At 39.3% G+C, this 16298-nt stretch overlaps 1 protein-coding gene across 2 annotated transcripts in view; it reads left to right on the top strand.

Annotated features, from left to right (window-relative positions):
* PTGER3 (prostaglandin E receptor 3) overlaps positions 1-14018 on the top strand; it is a gene marked incomplete at its 3' end in the record, with an annotated part of 70355 nt that extends 56337 nt beyond the window's left edge. The window contains exons 3-4 of one of the 2 annotated variants that reach the window (XM_079901917.1): positions 10346-10437; positions 12958-14018. In XM_079901917.1, the coding sequence (XP_079758043.1) occupies positions 10346-10437; positions 12958-12961 (96 nt within the window). Of the gene's footprint in view, positions 1-10345; positions 10438-12957 lie in introns of those variants that run through there. The other variant, XM_079901918.1, reaches the window with a different exon arrangement.
* Positions 14019-16298: the final 2280 nt, after the last annotated feature.

The following is a 16298-nucleotide window of genomic DNA, read 5'->3' as shown; positions in this document are numbered from 1 at the left end:
AAAAAAAAAAGAGGGCTTCCCTTGTGGCGCAGTGGTTGAGAGTCTGCCTGCCGATGCAGGGGACACGGGTTCGTGCCCCGGTCCGGGAAGATCCCACATGCTGCGGAGCGGCTAGGCCCGTGAGCCATGGCCACTGAGCCTGCACGTCCAGAGCCTGTGCTCCGCAACGGGAGAGGCCACAACAGGGAGAGGCCCGCGTACCGCAAAAAAAAAAAAAAAAAAAGACCCAACGCAGCCAAAAATAATAAATAGAAATTAAAAAAAAAAAAGAATGGGAGCCCATTCAGGATGAGGAGAATTGTAGGGACAGTGTACAGGGTGAATTGGAGGGCAGTGAGTTGATTTATGGGCAGTAAGAATTGCTAAAGTAGGGATCCAATTACCAACTCATCAACTAAGGTGTCTGCAATGGCCAATGTTGTTATTTAGTCTCTTTGCGATGTAAGAAATGGAGCACCACTCAGGTTAGCTCAAGCAAGGGAGGTTTATTATAATGGAATAGCATGGCCTGGAGTTGGAGGATCCAGAGAATCAACTGTTGGAATAAATGAGTTCCTTGCTAATCCTCCAGCATCATTGGACCTAGCTATTTTCTACCTGTTTGATCGTGTTTCCATTACCAACTGCCAAGTCTTTCTCTCCACTGTCAATATAATTTCTTAACTTTATAATTTTCTTTACTTACAATATCTGCTTCCTCATGGCACTGGTCCTGCTGCTAACCGCCTTATCTTTTCAACATTTTCAAATTCAGATTCTCAAGAGAGGAAATATCTGCCTTGTCAGCTCATTGTTCCTTGACTGGCAAGGCTATGTCTTAGGTTTGTATACCTTGTCCAACTGGGTATTCCTGGGATATGCAGAATCCTTGTACAAAATATGGTAGCCTGTGGATGTGGATACCCCTTCAGTGGGGCTGTGAGCAGAGGAACTTCCCTTATAAGGGTCTGTAGGTGCAGGTGTTATAACGAATGACATGTCCAATGTAGCTGAAATAGCTAATACTTCCTGAGAGCTTACTCCGTGTCAATTTCTGTTTTAAGCACTTCCTATACATTCTCCCTTTTAATCCTACTGATAATATTATGGGGTAGAACTACTGCTGTTCCCATTTAACTGAGGAGGAAACTGATGCCATGCAAATTCAACTAACTTCCTCAAGGTCACACAGCTGATAACTATTGGAACCAGGATTCTAACCAGGTATATTTTAGAATCCATTTTTTTTCGATGCCATAGGCTGAATGTGGGATTTTATGAGGGCTGGGTTATGGCAGACGCTAGAGGCAGAGAAATCACTTAGGGGACTAAAGAAGGTTGCAGTGACACTGTGGGTGGGTAATAAAGGAGGAACTAAGAAAGATGCAGAATGGTTAGGGAAGAAAGGATTTCCCAGATACATTAAAAAAAAAACCCCAAGAATCACTTGGATTTGGTGATAAGTTGGAATTGGAATTTTGAAATAAATATTCAAGTAAAATGCATTATAAGTGCCCTCCTAATGAAAAAAATCTAGTTGGAAAAGAGATTTAAATTTTCTTAGCAGTGGAAAAATGACTAAATTGGCTCTTGGGAAGTATAGTATCCAAAGATTTTATCGAATGCTGTGGAAGAAACTATTATATTCTTCTTACAGAGAAGTAGTATTCAGTCAAAATTTCCCCACCTCTGGATATTACCCACAAAAGGCTGGCTAGATTTCAGGGTATTGAGAAACTCTCGTATTTCATTTATATAATGTAAGCCAGATTTCTGAAGGGAAAACTCCCCCCCCCACTTACTTTGTAGCATGAAATAAAGAAAATTTCGGGGGTGAGGTACAACCTCAGTGTTGATCCAGCTTCTCCGAGTCTCCTGAGAAGCCAGATGTGAGAGCAGATGTTGCAGGCACTGTAACAGGTATGGCAGAGGGGTGGATAGTATTCCCTGGGAGCCAGAGGCTAGAGCAACCATTGCTCCCTGTAGAGTCTGGGATGCTCCTCCCAGAATGGGATTTTTTTTTTTTTGAATTTTTGAATTTCACTTTATTTTTTTATACAGCAGGTTCTTATTAGTTATCCATTTCATACATATTAGTGTATACATGTCAATCCCAATCTCCCAGTTCATCACACCACTACCATCCCCCTTGACCACTTTCCCCCCGGCCACTTTCCCTCCTTGGAGTCCATATGTTTGTTCTCTACATCTGTGTCTCAATTTCTGCCCTGTAAACCAGTTCATCTGTACCATTTTTCTAGGTTCCACATATATGCGTTAATATACGATATTTGTTTTTCTCTTTTTGACTTACTTCACTCTGTATGACAGTCTCTAGATCCACTCACGTCTCTACAAATGAGCCAATTTCGTTCCTTTTTATGGCTGAGTAATACAGAATGGGATTTTTAACATTTAGCCTTCCTTCCTGCTTCTGGCTACCAGTTATCAGTCTGTAATCCCTCAAATTGTGTCAAAGTCTTAGACTTCTCTGAGGTGGGAAGCCGTTCTGCCTCCTCAGCTGCTGCCCAGCTTCACCCAGTCTTAGTCCCAAAGTGAAGTGCCCATTACTGCCAGCTGCACTTGTGCTTTTCTTTCTTTCTTTTTCTTTCTTTTTTTTTTTTTTTAAATTTACTTATTTATTTAACTTTGGCTGTGTTGGGTCTTCGTTGCTGCACGCGGGCTTTCTCTAGTTGCGGCGAGCGGGGGCTACTCTTCGTTGCGGTGCGCAGGCTTCTCACTGCGGTGGCTTCTCTTGTTGCGGAGCACGGGCTCTAGGCGCGCGGGCCTCAGTAGTTGTGGCACGCGGGCTCTAGAGCGCAGGCGCAGTAGTTGTGGCGCACGGGCTTAGTTGCTCCACGGCATGTGGGATCTTCCCTGACCAGGGCTCGAGCCCGTGTCCCCAGCATTGGCAGGCCGATTCTTAACCACTGCGCCACCAGGGAAGCCCACTTGTGCTTTTCTGACTCTTGTACATTCAAGCATGTGTCTTTGTTCAAGCTTTCCCCCTCCTCCCTACCAATTCTTTTCACACCTTATACCTCTTGATGAAACCTCAACCCCCCAAATAAAAGCCACTTTTATTTCCCTTTCTCTGAATTCTTAGGGTTTCTACAATCTGTACTATTGTGAGGAAAGCAGTGTGAATTACATTTAAGGTCTATTCTCTTTAGAACACATTTTAATGTTTTAGAAGGAGAAAAAGGCAGAACGTCTTTAAAAGACTAGGTTAAAACAGAAGCATTGGAAGTCACATAGCCGAGTTTCAGTGTAATATTTTTGGACTGTAAGGCTGTAAAAACCTGAAGATGAAGTTCTACTGAGGAGGAGATTGTCAGACATTAGAGCCTTTATGTAGCCTTTATGTATGTGCAGATGTATGCTCAGTCTCAGGGAGAGCATGAGGACCATCGTTAGAAAAAAGGCGCTGCACCTACCTCTTTCATCTCTCTGAGAAGAGAAAGATGAAGGGAAGGAAAGCTTTGAAGAGTAAGAAGCAAAACTGTTTCTTTTTTTTTTTTTTTTGCGGTACGCGGGCCTCTCATGTTGTGGCCTCTCCCGTTGTGGAGCACAGGCTCCGGACGCGCACGCTCAGTGGCCATGGCTCACGGGCCCAGCCGCTCCGCGGCATGTGGGATCTTCCCGGTCCGGGAAACGAACCCATGTCCCCTACATCGGCAGGCGGACCCTCAACCACTGCGCCACCAGGGAAGCCCTGTTTCTTCTTCTTGCTAGTGTGGAATAGGAGGACCCAGAGTAGAAGCGATGCCTCACTCCGAGACCAGCAAGTGCATAATGACGGTAGATAAAGCGGTACGCATTGCCTTAGAATGTTGCTGAAGCTTCCATATCTATCTTTATCCCTTATACAGAATAATTAACTGATTTTTTAAAAATCAGAAAGCAATATTTTTACTGTTAGGTAATGAACTAGGAGCAAAAGGCCTAGTTTCTAGTCCTGGATCTAGGTCTAGACTTGAGCAAGTTACTTAACTTTGTTGAGCTTTTATTTATTTTTTTTCATCTATAAAATGGAAACAATATCCACCCACTTGCAGGCACTCTATGTAAAAACACATAGAAACCATTTAAACATTAAACAGTAATTAAGCTGCATTGTGGCAGGCTCTGGTCTAGTCACTGGGGGTGCATCAGTGAACAAAAACAGATAAAAATCTCTGTCCTTGTGGGGTTCACTGACTAGTATAATTGGCCAGGTCACATTTTAGTTTTTCACACTGCTCAGTTATCCACCTCTTCCTTTTTTTATGAAACAAGTGTTTGCTGAATAACTGTTATCCTCTGGGGGTCTTTACAAGTGAATCAAATCTATAGATTGATTATGGGGCCTTATGATGGAACAGAAATAAGGAGACTGAATTCCAGGCAAGACTTTGCTGCAAGCTAGCTAGCTCTATTTTTTAGTTATAAAAAATAACTTTGTCACATATTTGCACTTCAATATTCTAAAATTATCTATATTTTTTCTCCTGGAGTAGGTCAAATTCTGCCCCTACTGACTTACATGCTTTACTTATTTCTTTGATCGATTAACCCCTTTTAAAAAAAAATTATTTATTTATTTATTTTTGGCTGTGTTGGGTCTTCATCGCTGAGTGCAGACTTTCTCTAGTTGCGGTGAGTGGGGGCTACTCTTTGTTGCAGTGCGTGGGCTTCTCTTGTTGCGGAGCACGGGCTCTAGGCACACGGGCTTCGGTAGTTGTGGCATATGGGCTCAGCAGTTGCGGCTCACGGGCTTAGTTGCTCTGCAGCATGTGAGATCTTCCCGGACCAGGACTCGAACCCGTGTCCCCTGCATTGGCAGACAGATTCTTAACCACTGCACCACCAGGAAAGTCCCCAATTAACCCCTTTTTATTCATCATGAAAATACAACATTTAGTTCAGCCCTCATCAGAACAATTTGTTCATTCCAAATTAATGAAGTTTCATTATACTTGTATAAAAAGAGGACAATCTTGTAAATATTAGATCTTAGTATGCAGCATAGGTGTATCTAGCTCAAGTACTACAATACCAGAGATGATAGTAAATTCCAAAGTTTCCAAGAGACTAGTTTTACTGTCACTGGGATGAAATCCAATTATAGAGGACGTGTAGAATGTAGTTAGCATGTATTCTGGAACCAGACTGTCTGCATTTGAATCCAAGCTCTTCCACTTACCTGTGGGTGACCCTAGACAAGTTATTTTACCTTTCTTTTCCTCAGTTTCCTCATCTGTCAAGTGGAGAGAAGATAGTAGTGCAAACTTCAAAGAATAAACACTTGTCAAATGTTTAGAACAGTGTCCGACAAAGGGAAAGAACTTTATAATTTGGGGCTGTCTTTTAGGAGGGAGTTGAAGGGAGAGGAAATAAGAGTAGCGGATATATCATGTAGAGAAGCTGGTGGTAAAGGGAGCGAGAGATTGGACCACACTTACAGAAAGGGGAAGGGACAAGCATTCAAGAACAGGTGTTTGTGTGTATTTTATTTCCCAAGATAAGGGAAGCCTATGACTTTTGAAGGCAGTGGAATAGAGCCAGTGAACAGAAAGTTGGAAGAGGGAGGTGCAGGGTGATCTATAACAAGGACACAGGTAGTTAGAGATGATGGAAGGTAAGTAATCATCAAATAGGTTTCTCTGTGTTCCTCAGGAATTCAGCTAGCCTTTATAATATATTACACATCTGGCATTGAAATTCTGAAGACAATAGATCAGACCATACACCTCAGCTGTTCAGGGTCAAACAGTGGATGGGGAGAAATTAGTGAGATGATGCGAAGTAAACAGAGAGAACTTTAGCAACAGGCTGAAGAGTAGTCTGAACTCTGTGGTGCAGCTGGGTCATTCTGAAAGGAACCTCACAGACAGACTAATGCAGGGTTCACTAGACAGAGGCAGGGTGGCTCCAGGAACACAGGCATACGGCACCCTCAGCCAAACCACTAACAGCCAGGGTCCACCCACAAGCCATGGCAGCAGACCCAACAACTGGGTTGTGCTCAGGTGACTGGAGTGGCCACTCATACATCAATCTTTTTATCGCAATTGCCAAGGGAAAATAATTTGGTCCAAGAGTCAAATTCAAAGTGAAGATCACACACACACACACACACACACACACACAGATAGTCTTTTCTATCTTAACAGGAATCTTTAAAAATATCCTGTAATAAGGCTGAGTAAATAAAGCTGCTTTAACTGAAAATTTTTGGGTTCTCATATCCAGAGAGAGGACCAGCTATGCTAGCAGCTTGGGTATTATACATATTTGGTAATTTGGGAAGAAGACACAAAGCTATAAGCTTAGCTAAAACAAGAGGAAGAGGACTTATTTTGAGCTGGACAGTATCTTCATGGTGGTAAGAACTAAGATGTCTAAGAGAGGCCCATTAGCGCCTGTAAATCCTACACTCTCAGGAAAGACTCATACTTTGATGTGGATGAAATTCAGTTTCTTAAAGGGGTAAAGCATTAAATGGATTAAACGTAAAAGAGTTTGGCATTGCCTGACATAAATATTTCTACCTTTTCTTCCTTCCACCCAAGGTAATTCCCTTTTAAGTATTGCTTCTCAATATAGATTAAGAAGTTTTATCGCTAGCTAAAGGGAGTCCAGGCATCAGTAGCAGGAGTGAAGAAAATTATTTTCAACAGGACACCCCACTGAAAAGAGCTCCCCAGTCTACACACATAGGCAGTCTCCTCCACTACCAGCTAAGCTTAACTTGCCAAATATTTGCTTGGAGTGTATCCCACATGACTGGATCCCTACGCAGAACCTGTCGGATCCCGTACACCAGTTCTATACCCAACCCCAGCTTCTGCTTGTTTTGCTGTTAATTGTTCACACCAGTACCTTCAGAGGCTCACCCACAGGCTCTGTTATGCTCACAGAACCAGCATAACCTATGAGTTTTACTCCTCCCCAAAGCAGCAATGACTTATAGGTATGGGAGTAGGAAAGCCCAGACCCTTTGTCTAGAGATGGGATAAACGCTGAAGTGTAGTTTACACTCCAGAGTTTCCCAAAGCTTCAGACTGAGACTGGAATTACCTAAAATCTCACCACATCATGGCTTCTTCTCCTTCTCTGTCCTACTTTCCCACTTCCTTACTGTTTCTCCTGGGAGTACATCCTTAATAAGTCACTTGCATACAAGCCCTTGGCTCAGGCTCTGCTTCTGGGAATGCTCAGCACAAGACAGTCCTTACTTATTATTCATTGATTCATTTAAAAAGTGCACTGAGTGTCTAAGTGCTTTCATCCCAGTCCAGTGAATTAGAGAGATATATAGTTAGGTGAAATGTAACCATGGATATTCTCAAGTATTATATGGGACATACAGAGACTACACATTTCTAGAGTCAAAAGAAACTTAAAATATGAACATATCATCATGCCTGATAAGGTGATTTCTACCTAGTAGGTTCTTATGTGTGCCAAAAGATTTGCTTAGCCCTTGGCCTCATAATGTTGACCACTGAGGAGAGCCAATCATTTCTTAGAATGCTGTATTACTCAAAAACATTTATTGGGCTCCTGCTATGAATCAGAAAGTGAGAAATCGACACACTCATAAGTATTGGGTTTGCCAAAAAGTTTGTTCGGGTTTTTCTGTGAGATGTTAAGGAAAAACCCAAACGAACGTTTTGGCCAATTCAGTACAATATAATGAGATAATTACATCTTGAATAATGTATACAATGCCATGGTAATATGATAGAAGGAAAGATACTTTTCCGAGAAAACAAAAGACTGGATCTTGGAGGAAAAGTACAATTGATTCTGGACAGAAGTAGAGAGAGGCATTTTAGAAAGGGAATAGCAAACTCCAGAGTAATTAGGTGTAAAAGAGCATTGGCAGGTTTCTGGAAGTGTGAGTAGTTTACAGGATTGAATCAAGGGTCACACGAAGAGGAGAAGCAGGAGATAAACCCAGAAGTGGAGGTTGGAACCACTCAGTGGTACACCTTAGGTACTTCAGAACTTTATCCTGTAGCAGTGGGGAACCTTCAAAAATGTTTAGGATTTGCCAAGGTTTGCCTTGGAAACAATACAAAGGATGTGTTAGAGAAAAGAAAGACTCCAGTCAGAAACACTAGTTAGTTAGAAGGCTGTTATTAGGTTAAATCAGGTATAAATTCCAATATACAACCATTTTTGATCCAACAAAAATGTGAATTTCATATAGTTCAGATGGATACACTGGACAAGAAGAATGAGGGTGAGAATCTGAACAATGACGTGAAGACTGGAGAGAAGGAGTGAAATAAAACAGACACACAGGAGAGAAAATTGGCATGAAATGCAGGGGCAGAGTAAGCTGCAGAATTAGGTGTGACCGTGAAGCAAAATTTTGTAATGTGAATGACAGAGTGAATCACGGAGAATGTCCATAAGGGAGATGGGTTCCACCAGGGGAGTGGATTAGGGAGTGGAACAGGGCACAATACCATGCTTCAGAACTCACGGCTCTTCACCTATTACCTTGCAGCGCCTCATTTCTCTTTAGTTCCTTCTTTTCCTGCTACTTGACATTGGACAGGCATATGATACCCAAATGCCTACTGTTATATTTGCTCTTAAAGTTGGGCCAACAAATAATGCAATCCCAAGTGTATTTACTTAGTTAAAGCAGTCCTCTAAATGAGAACCTAAGCAGCATGACAGCAGGAAGAGAAACTTAGCGGTCCTCTAGTGAAGGGACCCAACCTAACCAGATTGCTCTTTAACATATGAAGGGTCTTCTCATACATAGGCACACAGGCGATTCTGAAAATCTCAGAGAATGAAGAGGAAAATCTGTTTTGTTTTTCTTTTCTATTTTGACCTCGACTCTGACCATTCTTCCAGACCCACAATGTTTCTATAAAAAGTGTCCCTGAACATCTTGTGTTTGCTCTGAAATAAATATTGGCCAAATTATATTTTTTTTGTTGCAATGAAGACATGTCATTTTATTGTCCTTCAAGTAACACTGCCTTCCTAAAATAAAAAATTGTCTATTTGTTTAACACAGTCAAGAACTGGAGAATCACATGTCTGTCTGGACATTTTATATAATGTCACGCCACTTGGGTTGGACATGCTATTTAAAATGATCTTAACTATACTCTTGAGAACAAAAGGACTCTAGCAATCTGATAAAAAAGACTGACTAAGGATACATTGAATTCAATTTCTTTTTGTTCTTTCTTGTAACAATTTCTTATAAGAATTTCATTTCATTTTGCTAGTTGTAGGAGAATTACTAAGAAATGTATAAAAAGGAAACATTTTTCAGGTATATTTTCTTTTTATGTATTTCAACTTTGTCGAAATGTGTATATTTCAATATTTTATTGCATCGAATTAATTTAAGCGATTATTTGTAGAATGCTGTTGAGGGATGGGCCTCAGGACAAATTATGCAGCATTGTTCATTCAGACCACAAATGCTTACAGACCGTCACCTATGTGCTAGGCACTGTGGTAGCTGTTGGAGATGCAGTGATAAGCTAAACCAGGCATGGTTTCTGCTCTCAGGAAGCTTGTAGCCTAGAGATAATAACTCGTGTTAAACAAATAATCACACAAGTAACTAGTCGTTACAAACTACAATGAATTCTTGAAAAGAAAATAGTGGGTCACACAGTGGGAGACCAGTCCTGGTCAACGGGGTATTCTCTGAGGAAGTGATTTTCCAAGTTAAGACCTGAAGGACAAGTAGTAGTCAGCCAGGTGATGAGGGAATGGAAGAGCACTCTGGGTAGGGGAAGCTTCAAGTGCAAAGGCCCTGAGGTAGGCAGGAGGATGACCCTGTTTGTGATGTTCCTGGACGGCTAGAGTGGCCTGAGCACACGGTAGCAAAAGGTTCAAAACAAAGCTGGAGTTGCAGCTGGAGGCTAGATCAAGCAGATAATGTTAGGAATTTTGATCTGTACCCTAAGAGCAACAGGAAGCCACTGAAAGCTGGAGAATGGTAGAATTAGATTTACGTATAAAGACCATTTGAAGTCAGTGAGCTTTCATTCAGCATTTAACAAATGCTGTGATAAATGTTCTAGGGCTCCTGAAGTCATATTAGACCCGATTTCTGCTCTCAAGTGTGGTGTGCTCTCTGGTGTGCTCTCTGGTGTGCTCTCTGGTGTGTCAGTGTGGGAAGAAATAGAGTGTGGGTCAAAGCACAGAGGCAGGAATGAGACAGTCTCGGGGAGATGATATCTAAAACATCTTTGTTTTACTCGGTCATAACCGATGGGCATTGATGTATGGATTGGGGCTCTGCTGTTTTTTTTAAAATGTTCAGGGAAGTGTCATCTGATGAAAGGAGTCATAATCAATAATTCGTCCACTGAAACCCTCTGTCTGTTCACAGATCAGGCACCACACAAACAACTATGCATCCAGCTCCACCTCTTTACCCCACCAGTGCTCCTCAACCTTGATGTGGAGTGACAACTTGGAAAGGTGAGATGTAGAAGCGGTCTGGATCTACAGCTTAGCCCTCCCCCATCTCTCTGTTCTGATCCGAGTTCATGTTACAAAGGTAGAATACCTCTAAGAATTAAAATGCAAGCTAAGCACACACATCTGATTAAGGAGGACTAGATTCCCCAGAGGAGCTACTGTTGTTTTTTACAACTTCACTTACATTTCCTCCAATTAAGCTTTCTGAGACTGGCTCCAGGCTGCTCTTGGAACTGACCAACTCTCATGTAGTGAAAGAGCCTGCACATCACTTTTCATAGTAAGAACAGTCTCCAGGAGTATTTCTTAAATTTTTTAAAAATTGAAGTATAGGTGATTTACAATGTCATGTTATTTTCAGGTCTACAGCACAGAAATTCAGTTATACATACATATATAATATATATATATATATATATATATATATAAAAATACATATATATAATATATATATATTATTTTTCAAATTCCTTTCCCTTATAGGTTATTACAAAATACTGAGTATAGTTCCCTGTGCTATACAGTAGGTCCTTATTGGTTACCTATTTTGTACGTAGTATTGTGTACATGTTAATCCCATCCTTCCAGGAGTATTTTAAAGCTAAGTAACCCCTGTTTTGCTTAGGCACCAGAACTCAGCATGCTCACCATGTGTTTAGCACACTCTTACTTGCTCTTTCGATTATATCTGTTTTGTATAAAACATATATTTCAATGAATGCACATTGCAGAAAGCAGAACATAATGCCAAATGTGATGCACGTTTGGTCAGACTAAATTTCGAGCATTAATTTCCTCCCTCAAACATTTCCTTTCAATATTTTTGTTACTGACTGTAGGGTTAACTGAATGAATAGTCTTCTGTGTATCATTGCATTGTGTGATCTTTTTTGTTTTAATGAGAGCATGTAAAAAGTTTTAATTTATTTTCAAAGATAGCACATGTCTTTTCAAATAAGTTGAACCCTTCATTTTTAATGGAAAGTCAGCATGTTCGTTTTATTTCATTCCCTGGGTGCAGCTGGGTACAATAGCTCCTCTACTCAATATAAGTTGTTATAACGGATGTGGACATTCAAGCAGCTCAATTTCTTTGACCATTTGTTCTCCCATAGTGGCAGTAACTGAGAGATAATCACTTCTGTTCTTCAGGGCAAGATCTAAATGTGTTTTTCAATAAATACTGTGCAACAATGCCCAAAGGATAAGAATAAGCTGGTTGCTTCTGGAACATACCTCAAAAATCACAAGGCCAATAAAGTTTTTACTCAACTCACTTTTACGATCTTATATCCTTCCCCTGGATATCTGCCTGTAATATACATATTACAGGCACTGTTTTGCTATGAACACAGATCCCTTGGAAAACAAAAGAAGGGAAAAGAAGGGAGATACCCAGCTCCCATCTCATTATTGGTAGGTTCATGCTAATTCCACCTTTAATTTTTTAAAGTAAATCTTATTGTACTTCCTCTCATTATATAAATAAGCCAGGCTCTCTATAGGAACTTTGGAAAATAAAGAAAATTAGAAAGAAAGGCAACTTACTAAACTTTACTTCCACTACTCAAGAAAAACCCACCATCATTTTAGTGTATTTCTCTCTTCATTTTCCCCTACACTTTCCTTGATTTAGTTTTACATACTTATGATAATATATATTCATTATTGTGTCTTGTTTTTTTACTTCATTTAACATAAAATAAGCATTCCTCAGATTATTTACAAATTATTTTTAAACTAACTTTAATATTTATGTAATAGCCTATTAAAAGAATATACTATAGTTTACTTAATCATTATGTATGTTCAAATTTGGCACCATGACAAATAGAGTTGTATCTATTACCCAAAGACTGAAATGCAGAATTAAAAAAAAATTTGTGATTGTTTTTACCAAAAGTATACTTTAAGGAATAAATAATATATAAATATTTAATATTCTTGAAAGATGCCTATAGTCTGTCTGCTTTCAAAAAGAATTACTAGAGATTTAAAATTTCTTCAGCAATATGTGAGAGTTTCTACTTTGCTTTTATTCTAACCAGCACTGTATGTTATCTTAAAACACACAAACAATACTCTGTTGGTTTGATAGGAGAAAAATTATATTTCATGGCTCTTTTAATCAGTACTCTTCTTGATGTTTTTAGAGTGTGGTTATATACTGATTAGGGCTTGTTTTTAAGGCAAGATTATTTGACCATTCAATGTTTATACAATTGATATAGTTTTATAATTTGATTATTCTTCTGGATTACAATCTTGGAAACCAGAAAAATTGCTCAGAATGAAAGCATACACTTAGTGTAATTAAATGAGCCGGAGGCTTACATGATCCCAAATCCAGAATTATTTAAATTGCTTTTATTTACAAAACACAGATGTAATTACTTCAAACAAGAATGTTTTGATGTCTAGGACATTATATTTCACACTTACATCTTAGTCCTCACACCATACAAAAACAAAAGTATTCCTATCCATGCTTACTATATCTTTTTCTCTTTATTCTAACAGATAATGAAAGAACGGAGTTGGACTTTTTATTGCAATTCCTGCTTCCCTGAGTTTGTGTATTTCTTCCTACTTGAGAAGGAGAATTTTATATTTTGATTTGGATTTTTTCTTCTTTTTCATCTTTTAAAAAATTTTAATGTTTTTTCTTGTCAGTAATATCCACTGAGACCAAGTTTATTACTGTAATATGTGTCTTTGAGTATTAAAAATTGGTTTCTGGGACTGGATTTTGGGTATATATTTAAGAAGCTGGGCACAATTGCACAGGTGGTGACTGATGAAAAAATGAGAAAAAGAAAACCCCATCCTTCATGAGTTTTACCCCAACTTCAAACCCTTATGTGAATCTCAACTGATGTGGATATCTTTACATTTTATGGTAGTTTTGATTTTACAATATGAGTTTGTAAAATCAGTAAAAGATTTTGTCAGTGAAAAGTCAACTTACTGAGAGCAAGAATTCAATTAATAAGACATAAACTTCACGAGATAGAAAAAGATGCCAAATGAAGGCAGGAGGGTACCATGACCAAAGATATTTATGCAAAATGTGTGATTAATGTTTTGGAGATGTGTTCTTCTGGGCTAAGCTGGGAACTAAAAGTCCTTAAGTCTGTATTCTGGTTATATGTCATTTAGTAATTCAGGAATCAGCATAATTGTTATTTCTCTGTCTTTGAAGACTGAAAGGTGTGATGCAACGGAGAGCTGTCTTGAAATGTCATAGAAAATAATAATGAAACTAAGGGGTGAACTGTTGAGTTGGAGCATTAAAAAATCCAGGTGCAGCCTCTGATCCACCACTATCAATTCAGCATTTCTTACAATTTCTTCTTGGGTGGCATACAAAAGACAAAATTAATAAATGACATAGTTATCAACTATCAAGTTTTGTTACTTTTTTTTTTTTTTTTTTTTTTTCCGGTACGCAGGCCTCTCCCGCTGCGGAGCACAGGCTCCGGACGCGCAGGCTCAGCAGCCATGGCTCACGGGCCCAGCCGCTCCGCGGCATGTGGGATCTTCCCAGACCGGGGCACGAACCCGTGTTCCCTGCATTGGCAGACGGACTCTCAACCACTGAGCCACCAGGGAAGCCCAAGTTGTGTTACTTTTTTATGAAATAAAAGGGTCTAGTTTGTCTGAAATAAGAAATTCTGTGAACTTTAAAAAAATACTTTGAGTCATCTACTATCTCTCAGCTAATGTACACTTACCTGCTCATAAATTCAACCAACATTTCTTTCTCTTGTCTTTCTTTCCCACTCCTTTCCTCCTTCTTTTCCCTCACCCCATTCACTTAATTCAACACATATTTATTGAGTGTCCCTTCTTTAGGCACTTAAGGGTCATGCTGTCACCTACGAGGATATCTTAGAAAGAGATGATAATATGGTATCAGTAGTTTTGCAATAGGAGCCTATACTGTGACTCTATTGTCATTTCTGTCAATGAGATGAAACCAAAATAGTTGAATCATTCCTTCTGGCTAGTTGAACCAGTGTGAATTAGCTTCAAACTACAATTATTTTCATTAAATATGTATTGAAATTCAAGCACCATGTAACTGGCACGAAACTGATGCTGTACACAATCCCTTTATTCAGGTTTAAATTCAACATATTTTATTGAGCAAGTAGAATTTACAGACCATCAATAGGAATACCCATACTCCTGTTACCTATCTGTCCATCATCTAGCTATGTGGTTGTCTAGCTGTCATCTATTTACTATTTTATTTTTACAAAAGAGGGTAAGGTTTACAGAGGGCTTGCCCAATGTCACTTAGCTAACATAAGTAGGAATTCAGATCCAAGTTTAAGTTTTTTGATTCCAGGTTTACTGTTCTCCCTACAGCACAGTGGGATGTGAGACTTATTACAATGATATTCCATTTATAAGACAATGTGATCTAGTAATAAAAGCAAGGGTTTTGGAATCAAACTTGGATTTAAATCTGGCTGTGCCACTCATTAGCTCTGTGAACTTGAGAAAATTAATTAATTTCATTGAGTCTCAATGAATTAAACTGTAAACTAAAGACAATAATACTTACCTGTGGGGTTATTGTGAAAAGGTACGTAAAGTGAGTGTAACACAATAGGTACTCAATAAGTAACTCAGTAATTAACTGTGATTAATTCTTTATCTAGACTTACCTCCAACTGTATAATATGAGTTCTCACTTTCAACTATAAACTGGCTTCCTGACTGTAGGTTGAAATGTCATGGACAGAATCAACGTTATGTAACAACAGATCCCTGGATGCTATTCTTCTTGATTCTAAAACCTCATGGTTACTTTTGCCCACACAAAACCTACTCATCTCCCATATGTTCGAATTTCACCTTGTCCTTAGGCCTTGGACAATTTAAGTACAGAAGCCCCTCCTTATCTGTGATTTCAGTTACCAGTGGTCAAGCGCAACCTGAAAATATTAAGTGGAAATTTCCAGAAAAAAACAATTCATAAGTGTTAAATTGCATGTCACTCTGAGTAGGCGTGATGAAATCTCCTAGGGTTCCGCTCTGTCTTACCTGGGATGTGAATCATTACTTTGCCCCCTGTATCCCACTCATTAGTCACATGGTAGCCCACTCAGTTATCAGATCCACTGTTGAGGTTTTGCAGTGCCTGGGTTCAAGCACTTAATATGCTTTTTACTTAATAATGGCCCCAGGGAATTCCCTGGTGCTCCAGTGGTTAGGACTCCGCGCTTTCTGCCACCAGCCTGGGGTTCAATCCCTGGTCAGGTATCTAAGATCCCCCAAGCTGTGAGGTGTGGCCAAAAATAATAATAACAATAATAATAATAGCCCCAAAGCCCAAGAGTAGTGATGCTTAGTCATTCGGATATGCCAAAGAGAAATTGTAAAGTGCTTCTTTAAGTGTAAGATGTTTCCTTTAAGTGAAAGTTCTCAATTTAATAAGGAAAGAAAAAAAAATATGCTGAGGTTGCTAAAATCTACATAAGAAGAACTCTTCTATTCTTGAAATTGTGAAGAAGGAAAAAAAGCTAGTACAATAACGATTGGTTATTATCGTTAATCTCTTACTGTACCTAATTTATAAATTAAACTTTAAAAGAGGTACTTAGGTATAGGAAAAAACATACTATATATAGGATGCAGTACTATCTGTGGTTTCAGTCATCCACTAGGGTCTTGGAATGTATTCCCTGAAAATAAGGGAGGACTACTATGTTTTTGTTATCTGCTTACTTCTCTCCCCAGCTCTGAAGTTATATAGTGCTCATTTCGATAATTACTGTATTATTCCTTAAATATTTTCATTATGCCTGTCTTTTTTCCCTTGACAAAATTCTATTTCATGGTTGACAGAC

Source organism: Stenella coeruleoalba (genome assembly GCF_951394435.1).
Source record: "Stenella coeruleoalba genome assembly, chromosome: 1".
NCBI classification, from domain to species: Eukaryota; Metazoa; Chordata; class Mammalia; order Artiodactyla; family Delphinidae; genus Stenella; species Stenella coeruleoalba.
The sequence above is the reverse complement of the archived record's forward strand: the minus strand, read 5'-3'. Positions and strand labels throughout refer to the sequence as shown.